The sequence below is a fragment of the Oryzias melastigma genome, linkage group LG19 (assembly GCF_002922805.2).
Source record: "Oryzias melastigma strain HK-1 linkage group LG19, ASM292280v2, whole genome shotgun sequence".
NCBI lineage: Eukaryota > Metazoa > Chordata > Actinopteri > Beloniformes > Adrianichthyidae > Oryzias > Oryzias melastigma.
Window position 1 is genome coordinate 18,428,956 of NC_050530.1, and position 18,107 is coordinate 18,447,062.

General features: G+C 37.9%; 2 protein-coding genes across 2 annotated transcripts in view; both read right to left on the reverse strand.

The window, feature by feature from the left end:
* The window catches only part of LOC112154076 (vesicle-fusing ATPase), a gene marked incomplete in the record, with an annotated part of 28,802 nt that extends 19,913 nt beyond the window's left edge, over positions 1–8,889 (reverse strand). Inside the window, 8 exon segments of the mRNA XM_024284699.2 lie at positions 753–908; positions 1,353–1,422; positions 1,581–1,691; positions 1,786–1,952; positions 3,411–3,450; positions 4,918–5,014; positions 5,462–5,547; positions 8,753–8,889. Coding sequence (XP_024140467.1) covers positions 753–908; positions 1,353–1,422; positions 1,581–1,691; positions 1,786–1,952; positions 3,411–3,450; positions 4,918–5,014; positions 5,462–5,547; positions 8,753–8,764 — 739 coding nt within the window.
* A 1,140-nt stretch (positions 8,890–10,029) lies between these two features.
* psmd11b (proteasome 26S subunit, non-ATPase 11b) lies at positions 10,030–16,596 on the reverse strand. The gene is made up of 13 exons (XM_024284700.2): positions 16,428–16,596; positions 15,407–15,508; positions 15,073–15,269; positions 14,141–14,198; positions 13,831–14,025; positions 13,406–13,550; positions 13,262–13,322; positions 13,083–13,145; positions 11,375–11,500; positions 11,250–11,285; positions 11,118–11,169; positions 10,898–11,040; positions 10,030–10,821 (listed from the first exon to the last, which is right to left on the reverse strand). Exons 1-12 carry the CDS (start codon positions 16,516–16,518, stop codon positions 10,898–10,900), a joined length of 1,269 nt encoding a protein of 422 aa, XP_024140468.1. The 5' UTR covers positions 16,519–16,596; the 3' UTR covers positions 10,030–10,821.
* Positions 16,597–18,107: the final 1,511 nt, after the last annotated feature.

An 18,107-nucleotide genomic window follows, 5' to 3' on the forward strand; every position in this document is an offset into this window, starting at 1 on the left:
CAGATGGCCCGCGGGCCGCGAGTTTGAGACCCCTGCTTTAGATGTATTTGAAGGGCAGAAAGGTGTCTGTAGCCATTTATTTATTTTTTAGGATTATTGTTTCTGATGCATGAAAAAAAAAGTATTTTTCAAGGTAAGGAACATGTCTCTGTATTGCAAGCAAAAGTTACAGTTTTGATACTAAAATTCAATAAATTGCAACCAAAATTTGAAGTTTTTGGAATGAAAACTTAATATTTTGGAAATAAAAATAAATATTTGCTTTCAAAAAACTTATTTTTTGCCTTCATGTTTTCAGATGTGTTGTACTTCGTCTTGCTTTCTCCCTGTCTTTGATTTTTTTTGTTCATAAGTTCTGAATCTGAAAACTTTTAAGCCGCAAACGCAAAAATAATTTTTGAAAGAAAAAAAGGGTTTTGAAAGTAAATACTTATTTTTCATTTACAAATTATGAAGTTTGATTGCTTAAACTTGACATTTTGTTTGGAAAAGTTGACATCAAAACTGTGGCTTTTGTTTGCAATACGGTGGCACAAAAATCACTCGATAAAAGAAGATAAAAATGAAAGTTGGTAAAAATTCCAGTCGCAGGATGAGGTGAAACGTCGAGGTCATACGTGATGGTCAAAGATTAATTGGCAAACCCACACCAGGCTCTATCAAGATGACGGGCTTAATGACCATCCACAAAGTCGTGAAAAAGAGGAGGAGCTAAAGACGATTAGTGGAAAAGAGAAAACGGGGAAACTCGCCCATCTGTTCGATGATGTCTGGAGGGAAGACTCGGGAGGCAAAGGCTCTTCGGAAAATATCAGAGAACTCCTTGTCGAGGCCGCCGATGCCCATCTTCTCGAAGTTCCAGTCTGGGCTGATGATGGACTGGCGAGCTTCTCGAGTTTTGGATTTCCCTTCAGGGTGAAACACAAACAGACGTCAGATCGATAAACACAGAGAATTTCTCCTCTTTTCTTCAATGTGTTCATTTAGGATCATGATTTTAAATGAAGCATATTCTCTTATTCTCTGTAGAGGAGATTTTAAAACTGGATCAAACTGGGAAAAGATTTAAAAAAAAAATTGGCAGGACACATTTAGTGAGGAGGATATTGACAATAATATTTTGCCATATTGGCCAAGATGCTGAACAGTAAACTCAGAAAAGGTAACTAAGTTAAATGAGCATATGCTGCCTCCTTGTGGTTTTCAAGATTACTACTTCAACTAATCTCAACTGATGAGCTCTTCCTTTCAAGAAGTTTTGGTTTGACTTTAAAATGTTTTTGAGAAAAAAAGTGTTCCATTAGATTTAAGTTTATTCTCTATGTAGTAAAAAACAGTAGCTGAACACTCACCGATGAGGACCACAGCTGAATTCTCAGACTTCTCAAAAATCACCTGACTGTTCGCCAGCAACAAACCAATCTTCAAAAGAAAAAAGAAAAAAAACACCAGTAGTTTGATATATAATCCAGGTAACACCCCCAAAAGTACTTTAAAAAACAAATAAAAGTGTGAGTTTGTTGTGAAACTTCCTATCAATAAAGTTGTGGTTTGAACTCATGAGAGAAGCAGGAAGTTACCTTTTTCTTGGCTGTCCCCGCCTGTCGTTCTCCCTTTAAGATGCCGGCATCCATGGCCTCAATCTCTTTGACCACCAAGCTAAACAGCTTGTCAGCAAAACTAAACACCAGCTTCAAAGTGAAGATAACAGACAGTAAATGAAAACTGTGAGTGGAAGATGAATTCCTGGTGCCTTGAAAAAACATGAGTAAAAGTCTGGAGAACCTGCTGGCCAACAGTGAAGGCTTGGTTATCAAAGTGCTGGACCAACTCGCTGGCCATCTTGTCCGAGTCAAACGGGCTGCTGTCAATAAACTTCTTCTGCAGGAAGTCGATCTCCATGGTCATGACGCTTATGCAGTCCTTAGACTTGTCGAACTTGTAGTTGGTCACTTTTGGGCGAGATAACAGAAAAAAGAGGTTCATGCATTTTGTTGAGTTGATTTTGAGGGAAATGAGAACATTTAGATTAAAAAAGACTTTAAAGCAAAATGCATTTTTTCACAAAGTATTAAAAACAGTGAAATATCCTTTCCTTGTTTTTTTTTCCTTCAAACTATTTTATCAGCTAAAAATGGAGAGACAGCAGGCGCTGCAGACAGCTCCGGGGGCTCACCTGACTCATGTCTCGTGAGTCGTAACCAAATCTCAAGAGTCGCAACTCGAATCTTCTGGGTCGTGACTCAAATCTCGTGGGTCGTGACTTAACTATCGTGGGTCGCAGCCAAATCTCATGAGTCGCAACTCAAATATCGAGGGTTGCGTCTCAAACATTGTGGGTTGTGACTAAACTGTCGTGAATCGTGACCAAATCTCATGAGTCGAAACTCAAATCTTGTGGGTTATGACTCAAATATCGTGGGTTGTGACCAAATCTCGTGGGTTGTGACTGAAATATCACGGGTTGTGTCCTAACTATCGTGGGCCCCGACCAAATCTCATGAGTCGCAACTCGAATCTTGTGGGCTACGATTCAAACATCGTGGGTTGTGGCCAAACATCGTGGGTTGTGGCCAAACATCGTGGGTTATGGCCAGATCTCATGGGTCGCATCTCAAATCTCGTGGGTTGTGACACAAATATTGTGGGTTGTGTCTCAAATCTCGTAAATCGTAACTCAAATCTCGTGAATCCCGACTCTAATCTTGTGGGTCGCGATGTGGGTTGCAACTCTAATTTCGTGGGTCACGATGTGGGTCCCGTCTCTAATCCCGTGGGTTCGAACCACAGGCGTGAGCTGTGACTCATCAAAGCTTTAATGCCATTTTATACCATGAATTGAGCATTGGAGCGCCTTTTGACATGGTGGATTCATTTAATCCAAAAATGTACCCCTATCTCTCATTAGTGTGAGTTTTATTGATAAAATGAGCGCATATGCAGCAGGAGTGGGTCTGTGCACTGATCTCTGCTGAATCCACCATGTCAAAAGGCGCTCCAACGCTCAATTCATGGTATAAAACGACATTAAAACCTCAATTAGCTGGCTCGCAGGCCACTGCTCACAGCTGTGGGTCGAAGCCTACGAGATTTGAGTCGTGATCCACAAAATTTGATTTGCAGCTCACATACGTAATTCAGGTGAGCCACAGGAAGTAGCTGTTTGCAGCACCAGCCCCTGTAGGAAAAATGTCAAAATAAATAAACCAAATTACATCAACTTCTTTCAACTGAAGACATTGTTAAGCAGACTTGTTCCACAGAAACAAATAAAAGCAAACAGATCTTTGATTAAAAGGCGCATACATTCATCGCGTTTCTGAGCCTCATAGTGACGTGCAGATCATCATATATACTGGAGCAGAGAACTATAAAGGCCAAAAGGTGGACTAGATCTGTGGTCCACTCACCTTTGAAGTCATCTCCCAGGACAATCCCCGCCCACTTTCTCTGCAAAACAACAGGTCACTCGGTTACAATACAAATCCTTTAAATCTGCATTAAAATTATTTAAAGCTACAAGACAGAAAAACACGGAAAACTATATGGAGAGAAAATAGACTCCGATTTGTGGGTGCGCAATTCTTGATTTGTGCATGTGTTTTCTTGATTTTTAACTTATATAATACATTTTGTGCATAATTTAAAAAATACAAAATTTAGAAAAATACAAAAATACAATTTACTCATGCACAACTTAAAATTACAACATCTTGAAACTAATTACACACGCAAATGTTTAAAAATTAGACACGAATCACCTCTTATGAACACACAAAACATCAGCTTTCTGTCGTGGGACTTCTTTCACGTCTCAGAGATTTGTCTGTGAGTGATGCGTTTAAATACTGCTAGAATAATGTGTCATCAGTTTTCTTATCAGATTGTGAATTTTATCTTGTGAAACTTGAGCTTCGCGGGGAGAACGGCGGCGGAACGCGGGGATAGCAGTGCGATCCCTTTTAGTTTTAAAAGGGAGAAGTGTTTTAAAAACACTTATTTAGACTTTTTTATATTAATTATAGGGTATATCTGTTTAAGAAAGTGAGAAAATGTGAAGTTTCATCAGATATTATTTACAATCTAAGTTTAAAACGGCTGATAAGAAAACTCTGATGACCCAGCATTCTATTAGCACTTGAACGCATCACGTGAAATAAGTCTCACCAAAGGTTCGCACATAACTGCGATTTTGTGTGTGCGTAAGAGGTGATTTGTGTGTGATTTCTAAAGATTTTAGTGTGTAATTAGTTTTGAGTTGTTGCAATTTTAATTTGTGCATTTTTAAATTCTTTAATTTGTTTCATAATTTTTGTACTTGTGCACATAATGTATATATGATTTACAAATCAAGAAGTACGCACACACAAATCTAAAGTTATGCACAAATCCTAAATTATGCACAAATCAGGAATTGTGCATGCATAAATCGAGGTGGTACTTATTTCTCTCCATAAAACTAAGACTATAGTCACATTTCCCAATGTTTTTCAGTAAATTCAGCAGGTGGCCGCGCCAAAGGGATCATTAGGCTTTAGGAACAAGTATTGTGTTTTTTTAATAGAACATGGTAGAAAAATGCTAATGGTTGGTCTTTGGCAAGAGAATCTTAGCAACACAGGATCTAAGAATTCTTGACGTCCTTAACTGACTGTGGTCAGTGTTACCAGATTCCTGTTTTGAAACCAGACCGTCTTAAGGAGGTCACATTAGTACCTGGATACAGTTGTAGCTGCCAGCTTTACAGACAGAGGAGGAGCAGGCAGAGAAGCAGAAGAGGAAAAGAAAAAAGGAGAAATGACAGCAGCAAAACAAAAAAAAACACACAGATCAATCATTTTGACTTTCCTTTACATATATTTCTGAGGAAACGAAGCATCAGAATCAGAGAAGAGCCTGCAGAGGAGGGTCTGGTACCTGTGGCAGGCTAAAAGCGATGGAGCCGCTGCTCACTTCAGGATGCTTCTTCAGGGTGAACACAAACTCTCCTTTCCCGTTGTAAACGGTTACGTGTCTGCAGTGATAGAAACAATAAAATATGCTGAAAAAGTGGAAAAAACAAGCATCAAGTATTGAAAAGGATTCAACAAGCTGCTCCACTATGAGATTAAGACAACATTAGAGCAAATCTAAAAATATTCCCATTAGTCTTTAATTATGAATATGCCGACAAAATCAACAAACTGTGTTGTTTTCTAGGACATAGTTCAGGGCTCTAGAGTGGGACAAATTTTAATGAACTCCTGTCACTCTGCAGAAACTATGTTCTAGAAAACAACAGTTTTTTTCTGTTTTGGCTAAAAACATTAATAAATGACCACTGGGAACACTTTGATCAAAAGATGATTAAAGTGGGACTTTAACAATAAAACTGCATAGATACTGTTCAGTAAAAAGCGAGAGGAAAAAGATTTTTTTTAAAAATGTTTCATCCAAACATCTTAGAGTAAACGTCACTCACGGTTCAATGTGCTGCTCTTTGTCACTGATGACTGCACAGTTGGTCAACGACAGTTCATCTGTGGGGCATTTAACCGCTTTTAGAGTCTGAAAAGAGAAACAAATATTCAGACGGAGGCACATTTTAGAAAAAATAAGTTACATTCGACCTTAACGCACATTTTCCTGTTTTTCCACAAAAAATAATAAACAAACATAAGGTCAGCAATAACAAAAACTCAAAGTAGAGCAGTCTCGCTTGGTGTGACCTCTGCAAAGATGAATTACCTGATATAAAGATTAAAATAAAAAAAAAAAGAATTAAAAATTTCCACATCTCAGATCCTCAGGTGAGTCCTGCAGCATCACACCAACATGGATACCAACATCATTTATTAATGGCGCAAGAGAATATTGGATTTTCATAAATAAAATCTCATCACTGAACACCAAATTTACTCCCACATTAGAAATTAAAAATCCTAACTTTTCTGTGCTTAAAAAAAATGTAAGAAATGTCTAATTTAAGCAAAAAAAGAAATTAACTTAATGTTTTGTGAGTAACAGAAAAACTTAAGTAGAAATTACAAAACTACGGAACCCTGAGAGGGACATGGAAGTAAAAAAAAAAGAAAAGAAAGTGCTGGTTTCTCATGCTCACGAGAAACTATCTCATGAAAACCCGTTTGTTTGTTGTGCGAACAAGAAACAAGAATTAATGTCCCTTTAGGGGCTCCGTACGAAACAGCAACTGATTCTGAATAAATGCATTTTCCATTCGGTAATGTTTTAAGTTTCACACTTACAACTTTATTTATTAAATGTTCAATATTTCCTTCAGGTTGCTTATATATTTTTTTGAAGCCGTTTTCAAGTTTTTTCTTTAAAATTTGCTTTTCATTCACTTTAAGTTGACAGTTTTTTTTAAATGTTGGTTTCATGTTTAAAAAACATATAAAAGAAGTAACTATTTATTTGATTACTTTGTTAAATACTGGCCAAATAAATGAGATACAATCTGTTAAACTGATTCCTCTTACTGTGGAAATGTAAAAGTCAATAAGGTTGATCCTGAGAGTTATAAAAGTCTAAGAAAGTCTCCAGAAAGATTTAGTTTTCCAACAAACTTTAGAAAAAGAGAATTCTACCAAAAAGATTCATCTTACTAAACTTTCTTTATCAGATTTTATGAAGTCATATGACATTGGAATTCACTGTTGTGTTTTTACAGCTACATTGTGATACTGATGTGAAGAGGTGAGGATTGCTGTTACGGCAATCTACAGTTTTTATTGCAACTATTTGTGCTTGATTGTGTAAAGAAGTTCAGACTTCTTCTCAGTTCAGACCAACAACGCTGAGTTTAAACCCAAAGCACACAGAATTACCAGATCAAACCTAGTTGTGTAAAAACAACATTAATCAGGTAATCAATTTTACCAATCCCATGGATTTCTACAGTTAGTCTTACTTTATAAAACCTGATTAATTACGGTTTTCTCTACAAACTGACTTTAATCATATTTTGGTAAATTCGGCTACATGTCATTTAGTCACCAGGAAGAAGGACGTGTCATTATCTTAACATATGACATTCAACTCCACCATCCTGATAGAAAAGATCATTTCCAGAACAGATCATAATAATTACATAGCCAAACATTTTTAAACTCTTCAATTTTTGCTGTTTTCTAATGAAAAAGATTCAGCTTGTTTTAGTCTGAAAGAAAAAGGAAATCCAGAAATCAGTTTACAAACTGTAATATTTTCCGTTTACAGACATAACAGCTAAACACAGCCACTGTATTCTTTTCTACAACAGAAATGAGGAGTTTGTCAGAAAGCTCTTTCCAAAAAGAAGAAGCAGAAGTTCACATTAATGTTCAGTTTTGTGGGTTCATTCTTTGGTCCAGTTCATCCAAACCAGATCAAGGAGGATTTATGGGTTATATGTCTGAATTTCCTCACTACTCCCTAACCCCTAAAAGACTACAAACCACATAATTCTCTGGATTTTAATGTAATTTGGAAACCGTGGTCAGTACTTTTTTTTTAAAGGTCAAGTATGACATCACCATTTGCTATGCTAGCTGGAGAGAGTGTAAACAAAGGGTTGATGGGAAATTAGCTGAGGCTAACTTCTGTGCTAACACTCCCGCTGACAGCTCAGAAGTAAATTTCTGACGAGTTCCTGCTGCTCTGCAGAAAATACGTCTTAACACAAATTGATTTTCCAAAAAAACTGTAATCATAATTAAAAGACCCTGGGGTGGATTTAATGATAGAAAACAATTTTGATGGAGTGGGATTTTAAAGTAAATTTAAACTCTCAACTAACTTGAATCACTTCAAGCTTTTCATTAGACTTTACCACCTTGAAATAGAAAAACTAACTTTAATATCAGGGTGTTTTTACATCTTTTAACTTTAGCTTTGATCATTTCCTTCATCAATATTGATCATTTGTTAACAGCTAAAATGTGTGGAGTTGATTCAAGCTAATCCATTTATATGTATTAAGCTTTAAGTTGAAAAGATTCAAAGATTTATCAGGCAGACATGGGAAATGTCATAGAAGATTCGTTATTATTTATCAGAGGAAATAGTCTCACAAGTGGGATTTAAAAAGGGAGCCTAACACATCCCTGCTCAACAGATTTCACCAACACACAATTCTCCATAAGACCAGAGAAAACAGTCTAGAAAGGCTTTCACATCTCCAGAACATCCTCTTAAGTCTGGTTTGTTCTGCAGACTATCCAAATGTCAGAAATGTAAATAGATGTCATGGAAATACGGCGGTGTTCTCATCATTTAAATAAATGTAGACACTATTGGTCCAGCAAACCTGATTTTGTTTGTTTGATAAAAAAAAATGAGGATAATTTTTGATTAAAAGAACTTAGGTAACCTGAGGAAGACGAAAAATACTAATATATTACCTAAATGAACAGGAAAACATCCATAAACAAAGCCTTTGTTTATTAAAACAAGTCTGTATTTGCGTTTATTGATACCTAGAAGACATTAGTTCTTCAAAAGTTTAGTTTTGTAATCAAAGCAGCACTTTGGCCTCTAAATTTGCCAATAAAATGCCCCAAAAAGACCCAACACCGACAGTGGTCATGGGATCTCTGCTGGTCTTCCGGGCTGCTAGCGAACTTTTGACTGACAGGTGCCTCGTCCACACAGACAGCGGCTCTTCTTGGTCGATTTATCAGCTTAAAACGAGGTTTTCTGGTGTAATATTAGGCGATACACGTCTGCAAAGAATTTCAGCTCAGTTCAATTAACTCGTTTTAAATAGACTCACCCGAGAGGCCATCTTTGATGGGATGTTTCACTCGAAGCCTCTAAAGAAGCAGGCTGGACAACTACACTGGATTGACGTGCCAGGGGGCGGGACCACTCTTACGTGGCATAGCGTCAACGCCTTCTTTTGTTTTTGCTTTTCTAAATGTTGTCATTTAATTTCAGGGGCGCCATCTACTGGTCCGGAGGGGGAAAGCACTAGAGATGCTTTTAGTATTTCTCCCCAAAATAAACACAAAATAATAATATAAATAATAATAATAATAAATAATTGCTTTAAATACCCCAATGTAACATACAAACACAACAATGTAGCATAACCTTTTAGGGGCTGTATACAAGAAATACTACACAGCCTTTATTGATGATCAAAAACAGAAAACTTTGAAGCAAAGAAAAAAATGAGCCACAAAATATGATACAAGCAGAAATTTGTAGATTATTTTTTTACAGTTTTCCAGATTTGCATGTTTTTAAGAGCTATAATACATTTTGAATTGATAAAATGTGAAAAGGAGGGTTTGCTTTTAATCTCATAATTGCACAAGCTTCTATATTTTTCCACGATATGAGTTTTCAACATTGACAGTGAGATATAGTTCAAGGCTGAGGTTCCATCAGAGATTTGACATCCCGTGCTCCATCACAATGCCTCCCTGCTCCTCTGACCTGGTGGCACACTCGTCCTCAATGCCACATGGACCTTGAAGGAGACCTCGTAGGTGTACGTGTGGACTACATACTTGTAGTGATGCTTGAACACGTCACTGGGGTGACACTCATTTGTACCATCTGTACCTATAGATTCAACACCATCAGAATTGTGAGCAGCTCCATCATCTCAGGGCTCCAAAAGATTCTTTGTAGTCTCCATTGATTCTTGTAGCTATTGCTGCATTTTTAGTCAAAAAAATGACCTTTTTTGGGCACATTTTGGGTCAAAATCTTTAAAAGTCCCAACTGTTACACTGAAAACTTTAAGATGTATTTATTTATATCTTTTGTCAATGTTTGGCTTTGGGCTTTTTCTGCAGGCTGCCTCCAACACCAGCACAATAAAAACGCCTTCATACACCAAATTGTTTCACTTCCAGCTCACATTTGGTCCACTGATGTCCAACTATTAGTCATTCTTTTTTCTGAAAATTTTCTGGTATATCCACAGTCCTAAAATGTTCCCCGTTGATATTTTGTTTTAGGTAAAAGTTCTTCCAACCCATCAAACATCTTTGTCAAACTGAAAACAGAAACGTTCTGCGATAGACCAGACAAAAACCCTTAAGATACAAAATATTTATTTTTGAAAACGTGTTTGTAAGAGAAAGCAAAAGAAAAAAAATAAAATAAAGAAAAAAAAAGGAAAGCCAAATCCATACAAATTAGTTACTGGCGTACCACACTGGGAGTTGATGAGCCAGGAGAACTCGCAGAAGCGCCGGGACGGTGGCACTGATAGTGAGAGGGCATCGGTCTGTTTCTAGAAAACTTATAGGACGATGCACCAATCTGATTTTCCTTCTTCTTTTTTTTCTTAAATAAAAATGGAAAAAGAACATGGAGAGGATTGAACCAATGGTACTGGAGCAGAGAGAAGCACAGCTAGAGGGCGCTGTTGAACAGAAATTGCTGAACTGTGTGCTTTCAGAGAGATGGAGGCCTCAAATCTACAGAGGGTTAGGGTCAGAGGTCAAAGCTGCACTGGAGTCAGCTCAGTTCAGCCACCCTTTCAGCAGATATAAACATATATGCATCCATAAACCTTTTATTCTCGTCTTTTATTGTGGTGGTACAATATTCCCTGATTGCCTCATTTGGCCGCTGAGTGTGATACAGAATCCTGAAGATATCAAAATCAAGGAGGAGCAGAAACAAACCGAAGGAGTTATGAAATTGTCCGTCTTGTGGTAAAAGAGGAGAAGACTGGTGGGGAGGGATTCTGCAGTTTGTGAGCTTCGGTGTTGCTGTCCTTCGTCCCCTTCTTTAAAAACACGTTTAACACGCTGGCCAAAGGGAAAAAAAAAACAAAAACACACACACAGTTCCTCCACCTCACCTCCACAGCAACATGCTCTGAAGATGAGAGACAAACACATTTAGAGACGGGAGGCAAAGCCAGCGAGGATCTATGCTTCTTCTGTTTCCTCACCTATGTCAACTTCTTTGCTTTGTTGTAAAGCGAGTCCACAACTTTGCTCATGTTCTGAATCGTTTCCAAAGCTGCTTCGTACGTTTTGTCCACTGGAGGTTCCTCGAAGATGATCAACACGCCCTCGCCCTGGTCGAGGATTCCTGGAGAAGAGGGGACGCGTTTCAGTCAAAGACAAGACAGATATTTCTGATGTTTACGGCGGACTGAAGCCAGTTACCGTGAAACTTTTTGTCCAGGATCATTTGGGACAATTTCCTCTCAACATCTCCCTTTAACAAAACACAAAAAAAACATAATTTCAACTGGTTCGTACTTGATCAGATGGTTTCATAGATTTACTGTAACTCACCTTCGATAGCTTGATAAGACTTGAAATGTGCTCTATCTGAAATCAGCAGATTTTTAAATGGTTACAGTTTTGTATCACTCAAATAAAACCTTGAAGAGACTGAACAAAAACCTGGCGGCTCTCACCTGAACTCGGGAAAAAGGTTCGATGACTCGGATGAGGTTCTGCTCCAGCAGGTTGTCGTAAAGCTTTGCCAGGTGAGTGTTGATGATGGGGTCGTCCCGAAGCTCCGCTTTGTACTCTGTGAGGACCTGAAAGACAAAAGAGAATTCACTTTAAGGAAAAAAAAAGATGAACCACTTCCTTTTCCTGTCTTTATCTGACAAAAACAACAGAGACGCAAAAAACAAATCCTGCCATGAAGTTTTCAGAATGAATTTTAAGAATTAAATTCAAGCACTTGGAATGTCCATATTCAAACTGTCAGTTACTTTACTACAACTTTGGTTAATTACATATTATATATATATATTTTAAATTTAAATAAACTTTTTTAATGCTCTATCAAATATTGAAATACACAATGTAATGTTAGATAATCCTTGATTAAATAAATTACTAAAGCACGGCTAAATGAGAACTATTCTAAAATAAAAAATATAAAAAGAACATAAAGGAGAGGTTCTTTGTGAGCTTTGCACCCTTAAAACGTCTACTAGCCCTTGATTTCATCAATCACAGTTTATTTATTAGAACATAACCCCTACAAAACACAAGGGAACACTGCATCCCCCTTGAATTTATTGTAATTTGGTGCTCAGAATCTATCACCGACTTCTTCTGACCTTCTATGACTCTAAAGAGATCCTCACAGCAGTCGTGCTGTTGAGAGTTCCTGCATGAGAACGTAGCAGAGCTGTGACGCTGGAAACACATGCAGAACGAGCTCTCTGGGCTTTCTTCCTGATTTATTTTAGGGTTTTACTGAAGCACAAGTTAGCAGAACGACGTTCTTTGTATTCTTTGTTCAAAAGTCTGCTATATTTAGTGTTTGTTATGAACCTACTGCTGTGTAATTGCAGTGGTTTCTGTTGCTGAGATTCAATCTCAGTGGGATAACGAAACAACAAGAAAAGAAAAATCTGCAAATGTTTTCCCACTCCAACCATCTTTTGTAAGCATTCCGAGTGGTCTTTTAACTATAATTCTGCTGTTTTTAGCCAAAAAAACAAAAAAAACCTGTCATTTTCTAGGACATAGTTTCTGCAGAGCGGCAGAAGTTAATCAGAAATTCCCCTCTGACTTGTAGGTGTGATTTTCAGCATGGAGTAAGCCTTCACCCACTTCCCATCATCCATCTGTTTACATGCTCCCCTGCTAGCTTACAGCCCCTCACATCCTCAACCTAACATTATCTGTGCAACAAAAATGGGGATCAGTATTGGAGCTATCCAGCTGTAGTGTTAATCCAGATTCCAGCTTAGATGAGGACAATAAGGATGTTCACTGATCTAGTCGTCCACAAGTGGATGCATCAGAATAGAGCGGAGAAGGAAGCTTGTGGCCTGTCCAACATATTTTATATATGTGACAACTACCATCTTTCACTTTCAAAAACACTCAAAACGCGAAGCTAAATTTTCTTGATATTCATCCTTCATCATCAGAAAAATGTCACAACAAAATGTTAAAAAACATTTTTTTTCCACCAGAGTGGGACTTTCAAATTCACTCAATGTTCAGGAGTTTGAGCCTGTGTGGACTCTGGTCACACTGCCAGGAAAACCTCCATCACTGAGGTGCTAGGTGACAAGTGAACCAAGAGTGAGGCTGAACAGCCTTTGAACAAGTCAGAGGGAAAAGGAAAAAAAAAGCCACAAAGATTATTCTCACCTTTTCAAAGTCTGCTAATGATCTGTTCTTGCTGGCCTGGGCCACACATTTCAGAGCGTCTGTCTGAACACAGGAAGACAAAAAAAACACTCAAACTCTGTCTTTTTTCCATGTGCATCCATTTCTGCAAAAATAAATAAAATCTAAATCTATTTTAATGGTAATTTAATCAGATTTACCTGTCGCCCTGCATACCGGAGAGCCAATTTGCCGCTGATCAGCGCTTGAACTTCCTCTGGCCTGAAATTGCCATATTACATGTTTGCCAAACATGTGCAACAAAGTTACAAAAGTTTTTAAAAAGATAAAACAAAAATACTCACAAGTTGAGCACGATTTTGCACAGGAGCATGTATTTGAGAGCTGTGATGGCTCTGGGGCTGTCGATAGAGTCGTAGCCCTCAAAGGCCTCAAAGAAGTAGGAGTAGGCGGTCTTCCAGTCCTTCTCCTCGGCAGCATGGATGATCCCTGCAGCAATGACACGCTGCAATTAACATTACAAGTTTGAGCAAACAGCAAAGTTAGCATGAAATGTGGAGGGTCAACAAAGGCACGCTGGGTTGAAGCGCACAGAAGCTGCTTTGTGAAAGCAAAACTGGATCAAAACTCAAAGAAAGAAACGTCAGTCTTACATTACAACAGAATCATCATTTTTCACAATTTATGTCATAAAAATGTCCATTACAGCTCCTCTCACTTTCACGTTAGATCTCTAAAGAACGAATTGCCTCATATGAACAGGTCGGACCTGACTGCATGTCCAGCGCTGCCTGAAGCTTCGGAGGACAGTAAATGGCGTTGGCTGTGGTTCTGGCCGAGGTGAGGGCTGCACGGGCCTTGGGCAGGTTACTGAGAGCGTGGTACGTCTTGCTTTCAAGAAGCTGAACCTCCACCAGGAGAGCTTTGTCGTCCATCTTTTTAAGCTCCTGAAGCAACTGGGAGCCTGGAAAAGGAGAAAAGTTTGATGATGACCACGGCTAAAAAAAAATGTTCTCCTCTTTAAATATAAATAAAGTTGAATGTTTTCAGAGTAATCAGCTGATTTCCAAAGCACTCACCGAGAGCCAAGGCCTCCTGGTATCTTTTGGTATCAAAGTAGAGGGAGATCAGCCGAGCCTAAAGCAGAAACAGCCCAGTTAGACAAGCAGCTAACAACTTCCTACTGGGAAAATAAGAAATATCATACAAAGTTGAGAAAGGCCTTTTTTGTTCTTTTAAAGTCTGTTTTAAAACTGTTTTTGATGCATCATGTCTTGTCTAGATCAAACCATGTGTCACAGCTTCATACTTTGTCTTTTTTTCTACGTTACAGCAGTAAAACACTTGTCATCCACATCCTGGATTTTGCATTATTTGTATCCCAGCAGCCCAGTTTTTCTTGGCTGCAATAAGGAGACAGCTGCCGCTCATTTGGCCGCGACTCGGCAGAATGACGTCTTCCACACCAGCCGCTTCGTGGGAGCATCAGCAGATCCAACCATCTTCCATGAGTCACTCATTCATGAATCTCGCCGCTTTAATATTCCATCAAGCTGACGCTACAACGAAGGCTTTACGTTCTCACCGAAGAGAAAACGCTTTCAATTACAAGAAAACCTTTTCTGTGGACAAATGAGGCGAAACAAAAATTCACAGCAGAGTTTATCAAATATTAAGTACAAGCTTTGTTTCCAGTTTAAACATAAACGTTTAACAGGTTTCATTAAACAGAGCATTCAGCAGTCATTACTGCAGTATATTCTGAACTACGGTTTCACTTTCATTTCTGTGACCTTCTGTGACGCTGTTGTTTTAAATAAAAGAAATAGTTCAAAATGTAAGTTTTTTTTAAATCTAAAACTAAATTCTTTTATGGAAGTCATGGCTTAAAATGTTTAAGATGGGAATGATCATCTCAAATATCACAACTGGTTCATTTTAAGTTGTGAGTTCGCTCTTTTATCTTGAAGGTGTGTCTCCCAGTTACAGAAGATTATGGAGATCTTCTCACCTCCAGAGCTTGTCGAAGGAAAGTCCTCTTCTCCGCTTTAGCCCACTCAATGCACTCCAGACACAGCTCCACCTCCTGGCCCGTCGCAGCCTCCATGTCCAGGAAAAGGTCAAGCAGAGAGCGGACCAGACGGGCCGCCTTAGCCTTGCTGATGGAGATCAGAAAAGGCCTGACGAACTTCAGCAGACCCCCCAACTCTGAAAGACAAACATCCAACATGAATGAAAACACACTTGAAAGTGAAATGACAGATTTTATTTTAGTTACCAGTATAGAATACAAACATGTAAATTCAATTAAGAGACATTAGTGACAACTTGAGATAAAATATTACCTGCTGCTTGTCCTGTCTTTGCCAGGAGGGTCCCCAGCTCCAAGATGCTCTGTTCTTTAACTCTAACAGCTTCTTCATCATTCTCTTGAACATCTCTTCTCACTGTTAAAGGAAACAAATCAATAGAGGGCATCAATGAGGTACGCATCGTTTTAAGAAAAATAATTGATTCAAGACCTTTATTTTGAAATCATTTCTGAGGGTGGCAATACACCAGCTTGGATTTGTGCCAATGCAGTTTCAAAAAACACATAAAAACATATACAAACATAACTACTTTGAGTTTGTTGGGAAAAATATTTTTTTCAGATAAAAAACCCAATATTGATAATAATCACACATTAAACAGAAAATCTTCCAATATCCGATCTATACACGTTTGACTGTTTACAACAAGCACCCAATTACCTAAAATCAGGTAACAAATCACCTGGACAGTCAACTTAAGACATTTTTCTATTTTTTATAAAACGCCTTTAAATGTTAAATTAATGGATAAAGGAACTAAAGTCGTCAAAAATATCAATATTTCAGGGTCAATGGTATTCTTAGCTATTATATGTATTCGACAATTATTTTTTCTACAAAATTATCAATTTATAGATACAAAAAAATTATTTTTGATTTTCACATTATTAACAAAAGTAATAAACGACGTCTAAAAAAACTGTCAGGTTACCTTTCGTTCAGATGACAACAAGCTAGTAGCATTAGCGCAGTGACAATTAGGCTAACGTGCTAAGTAAACACTAAATATAAGTTGAAAAACGGAACACCGCAAGAACCGGCGACTCTCTCAATAACTAAAATACATTTCTGACACTTATAGATGATAAACGCTAAAAGTAGGCCTTCAGTAAAAGTGGCTAGAGCTTACTAGCTATGAGACGCCGTTAGCCGCAGCTCTGCAGTGAGTCAGCAAGGAACACCACATAGCTAGCATGCTAACCCCGTCGCCCGATAATGACTAGCAAAAAACCGGGGGGAAATAACACGGTTAAAACGTCAAAAAAATGCTCACCTATTGAATGAAGAATGTCAATAGACGCGTCGCGATCCGTGCTGATGAGAGACTGAGCTCTCTGGAACTCAACCACCGCTGCGGCCGCCATCTTCCTTTTTCAAATATTGCTTGAATGAAAAATACGTGCCGGGACGACGAGAGGAAGCGACGTCAGTGGTTCAATGGTTCATGTCGGTTACGTAAGGGCTCGAGACCAACCAAAGGCAGTCTGGGAAATGTAGTTAATTTAAAAGTAAAAGATGATCTGGATATTTAGCACCACTGAAGCGACAGGTGTAGTATTACGGAAGAGGATTAGGGCCACTGAAAAAAAAAAGCCCATGAAAAATTCTGACTTTAATCTCAGAATTCTGAGTTTTTTCTCAGAATTCTGACTTTAATCTCAGAATTCTGAGAAAAAGTCAGAATTCTGACTTTAATCTATTTTTGATTTCCACAGACATAAAATACTGTCCACCTTCATCCACATTTGTCATGGGATGGATAGCATGTTTTCATGGGCCATACCTATTGCAGTAGGATTGGATACTTAAAAATGAAATACCATCAATATTTCTAAGAATTTCACAACCATGAATGAAAAAAAAGAGTATGCTTTTGGCTTATTCATCATGGTGCTTTTATTACATGTAAAATTAAATAATTTTACTTTTTGTTAAGTGGCTAATTATAGTTATATAAATGTCTGCAATCGGACTGCACCATTATTCGTCTTCTTTTTCATCCCCAGTAAATGGAGTGGGGATCAGCTCTAGTTTTAATATTAAAACTTGTTCACATCTCAAATTGACATTTTTCCAGAACAGAAATAAAGTCTGGGTAAAATCTGACCTTGCTTGGTTATTATTGAAAAAACTGAACTTCTAACTTCATAAATTTCAGCTGCTCTGACACCCAAAACCTGTGTGCTCTTAAATGGATACAACAGCTTGTGGATCAGCTTTGCACTCATACATGGACTCATGTTCTATCCATAAACACGCCCACCTGTGATCTCACAGGTGTTGTGCCAAGATAAGTATCCCCTGCCTAAACTTGTATCCCCTGTCGAGGCACGCTACACAGGGGAACTATTATGTTTTAATTTCACTGAAACAAAAATGTATCAAAGCAAGAATGGTTATTCTGAAAAACAAAATGATCGTCTATTTCTCAGTGGAATCTTGACCTTCTTGGAGCCAGCAGGTACTTCCAGTTTGGAACACGAAAGCGGAGGGGTTGAGCTGTCCAGTGATTATACTATCAATGGAATGAAATCTTTCCTAATGACGCCACAAGGAGGAAAAATATCATTGTAAGAAGAGATTGCCACTCAAACCCAATTTTATTTTCAAACCCAAAACCATACAAATAGAAGACAGATCAATATAAATACACACAAATGCAATTTCAACCTTAATTTTATTATATATGTCCTCCATCATGAGAATGACATGATAAAAATACACAAAAGCACAATTTTCTTTAGAATTTTGTAGTCGGTTTGCTTAAATTTACTGTAATTCATGAAAAAGGCAAAACAAAACAATAAAAGCAGAAAAAAGCTATTATAAATTATATCAATATCCCACTGCAAATAATTTTGTCCCAGTATTTAATGTTCTATTGCATACCTTCTGTAGACTATATAGAGAAAACATTATTTTTTTATTGCGTGCTAAAGCTGCTCTTCCTCGT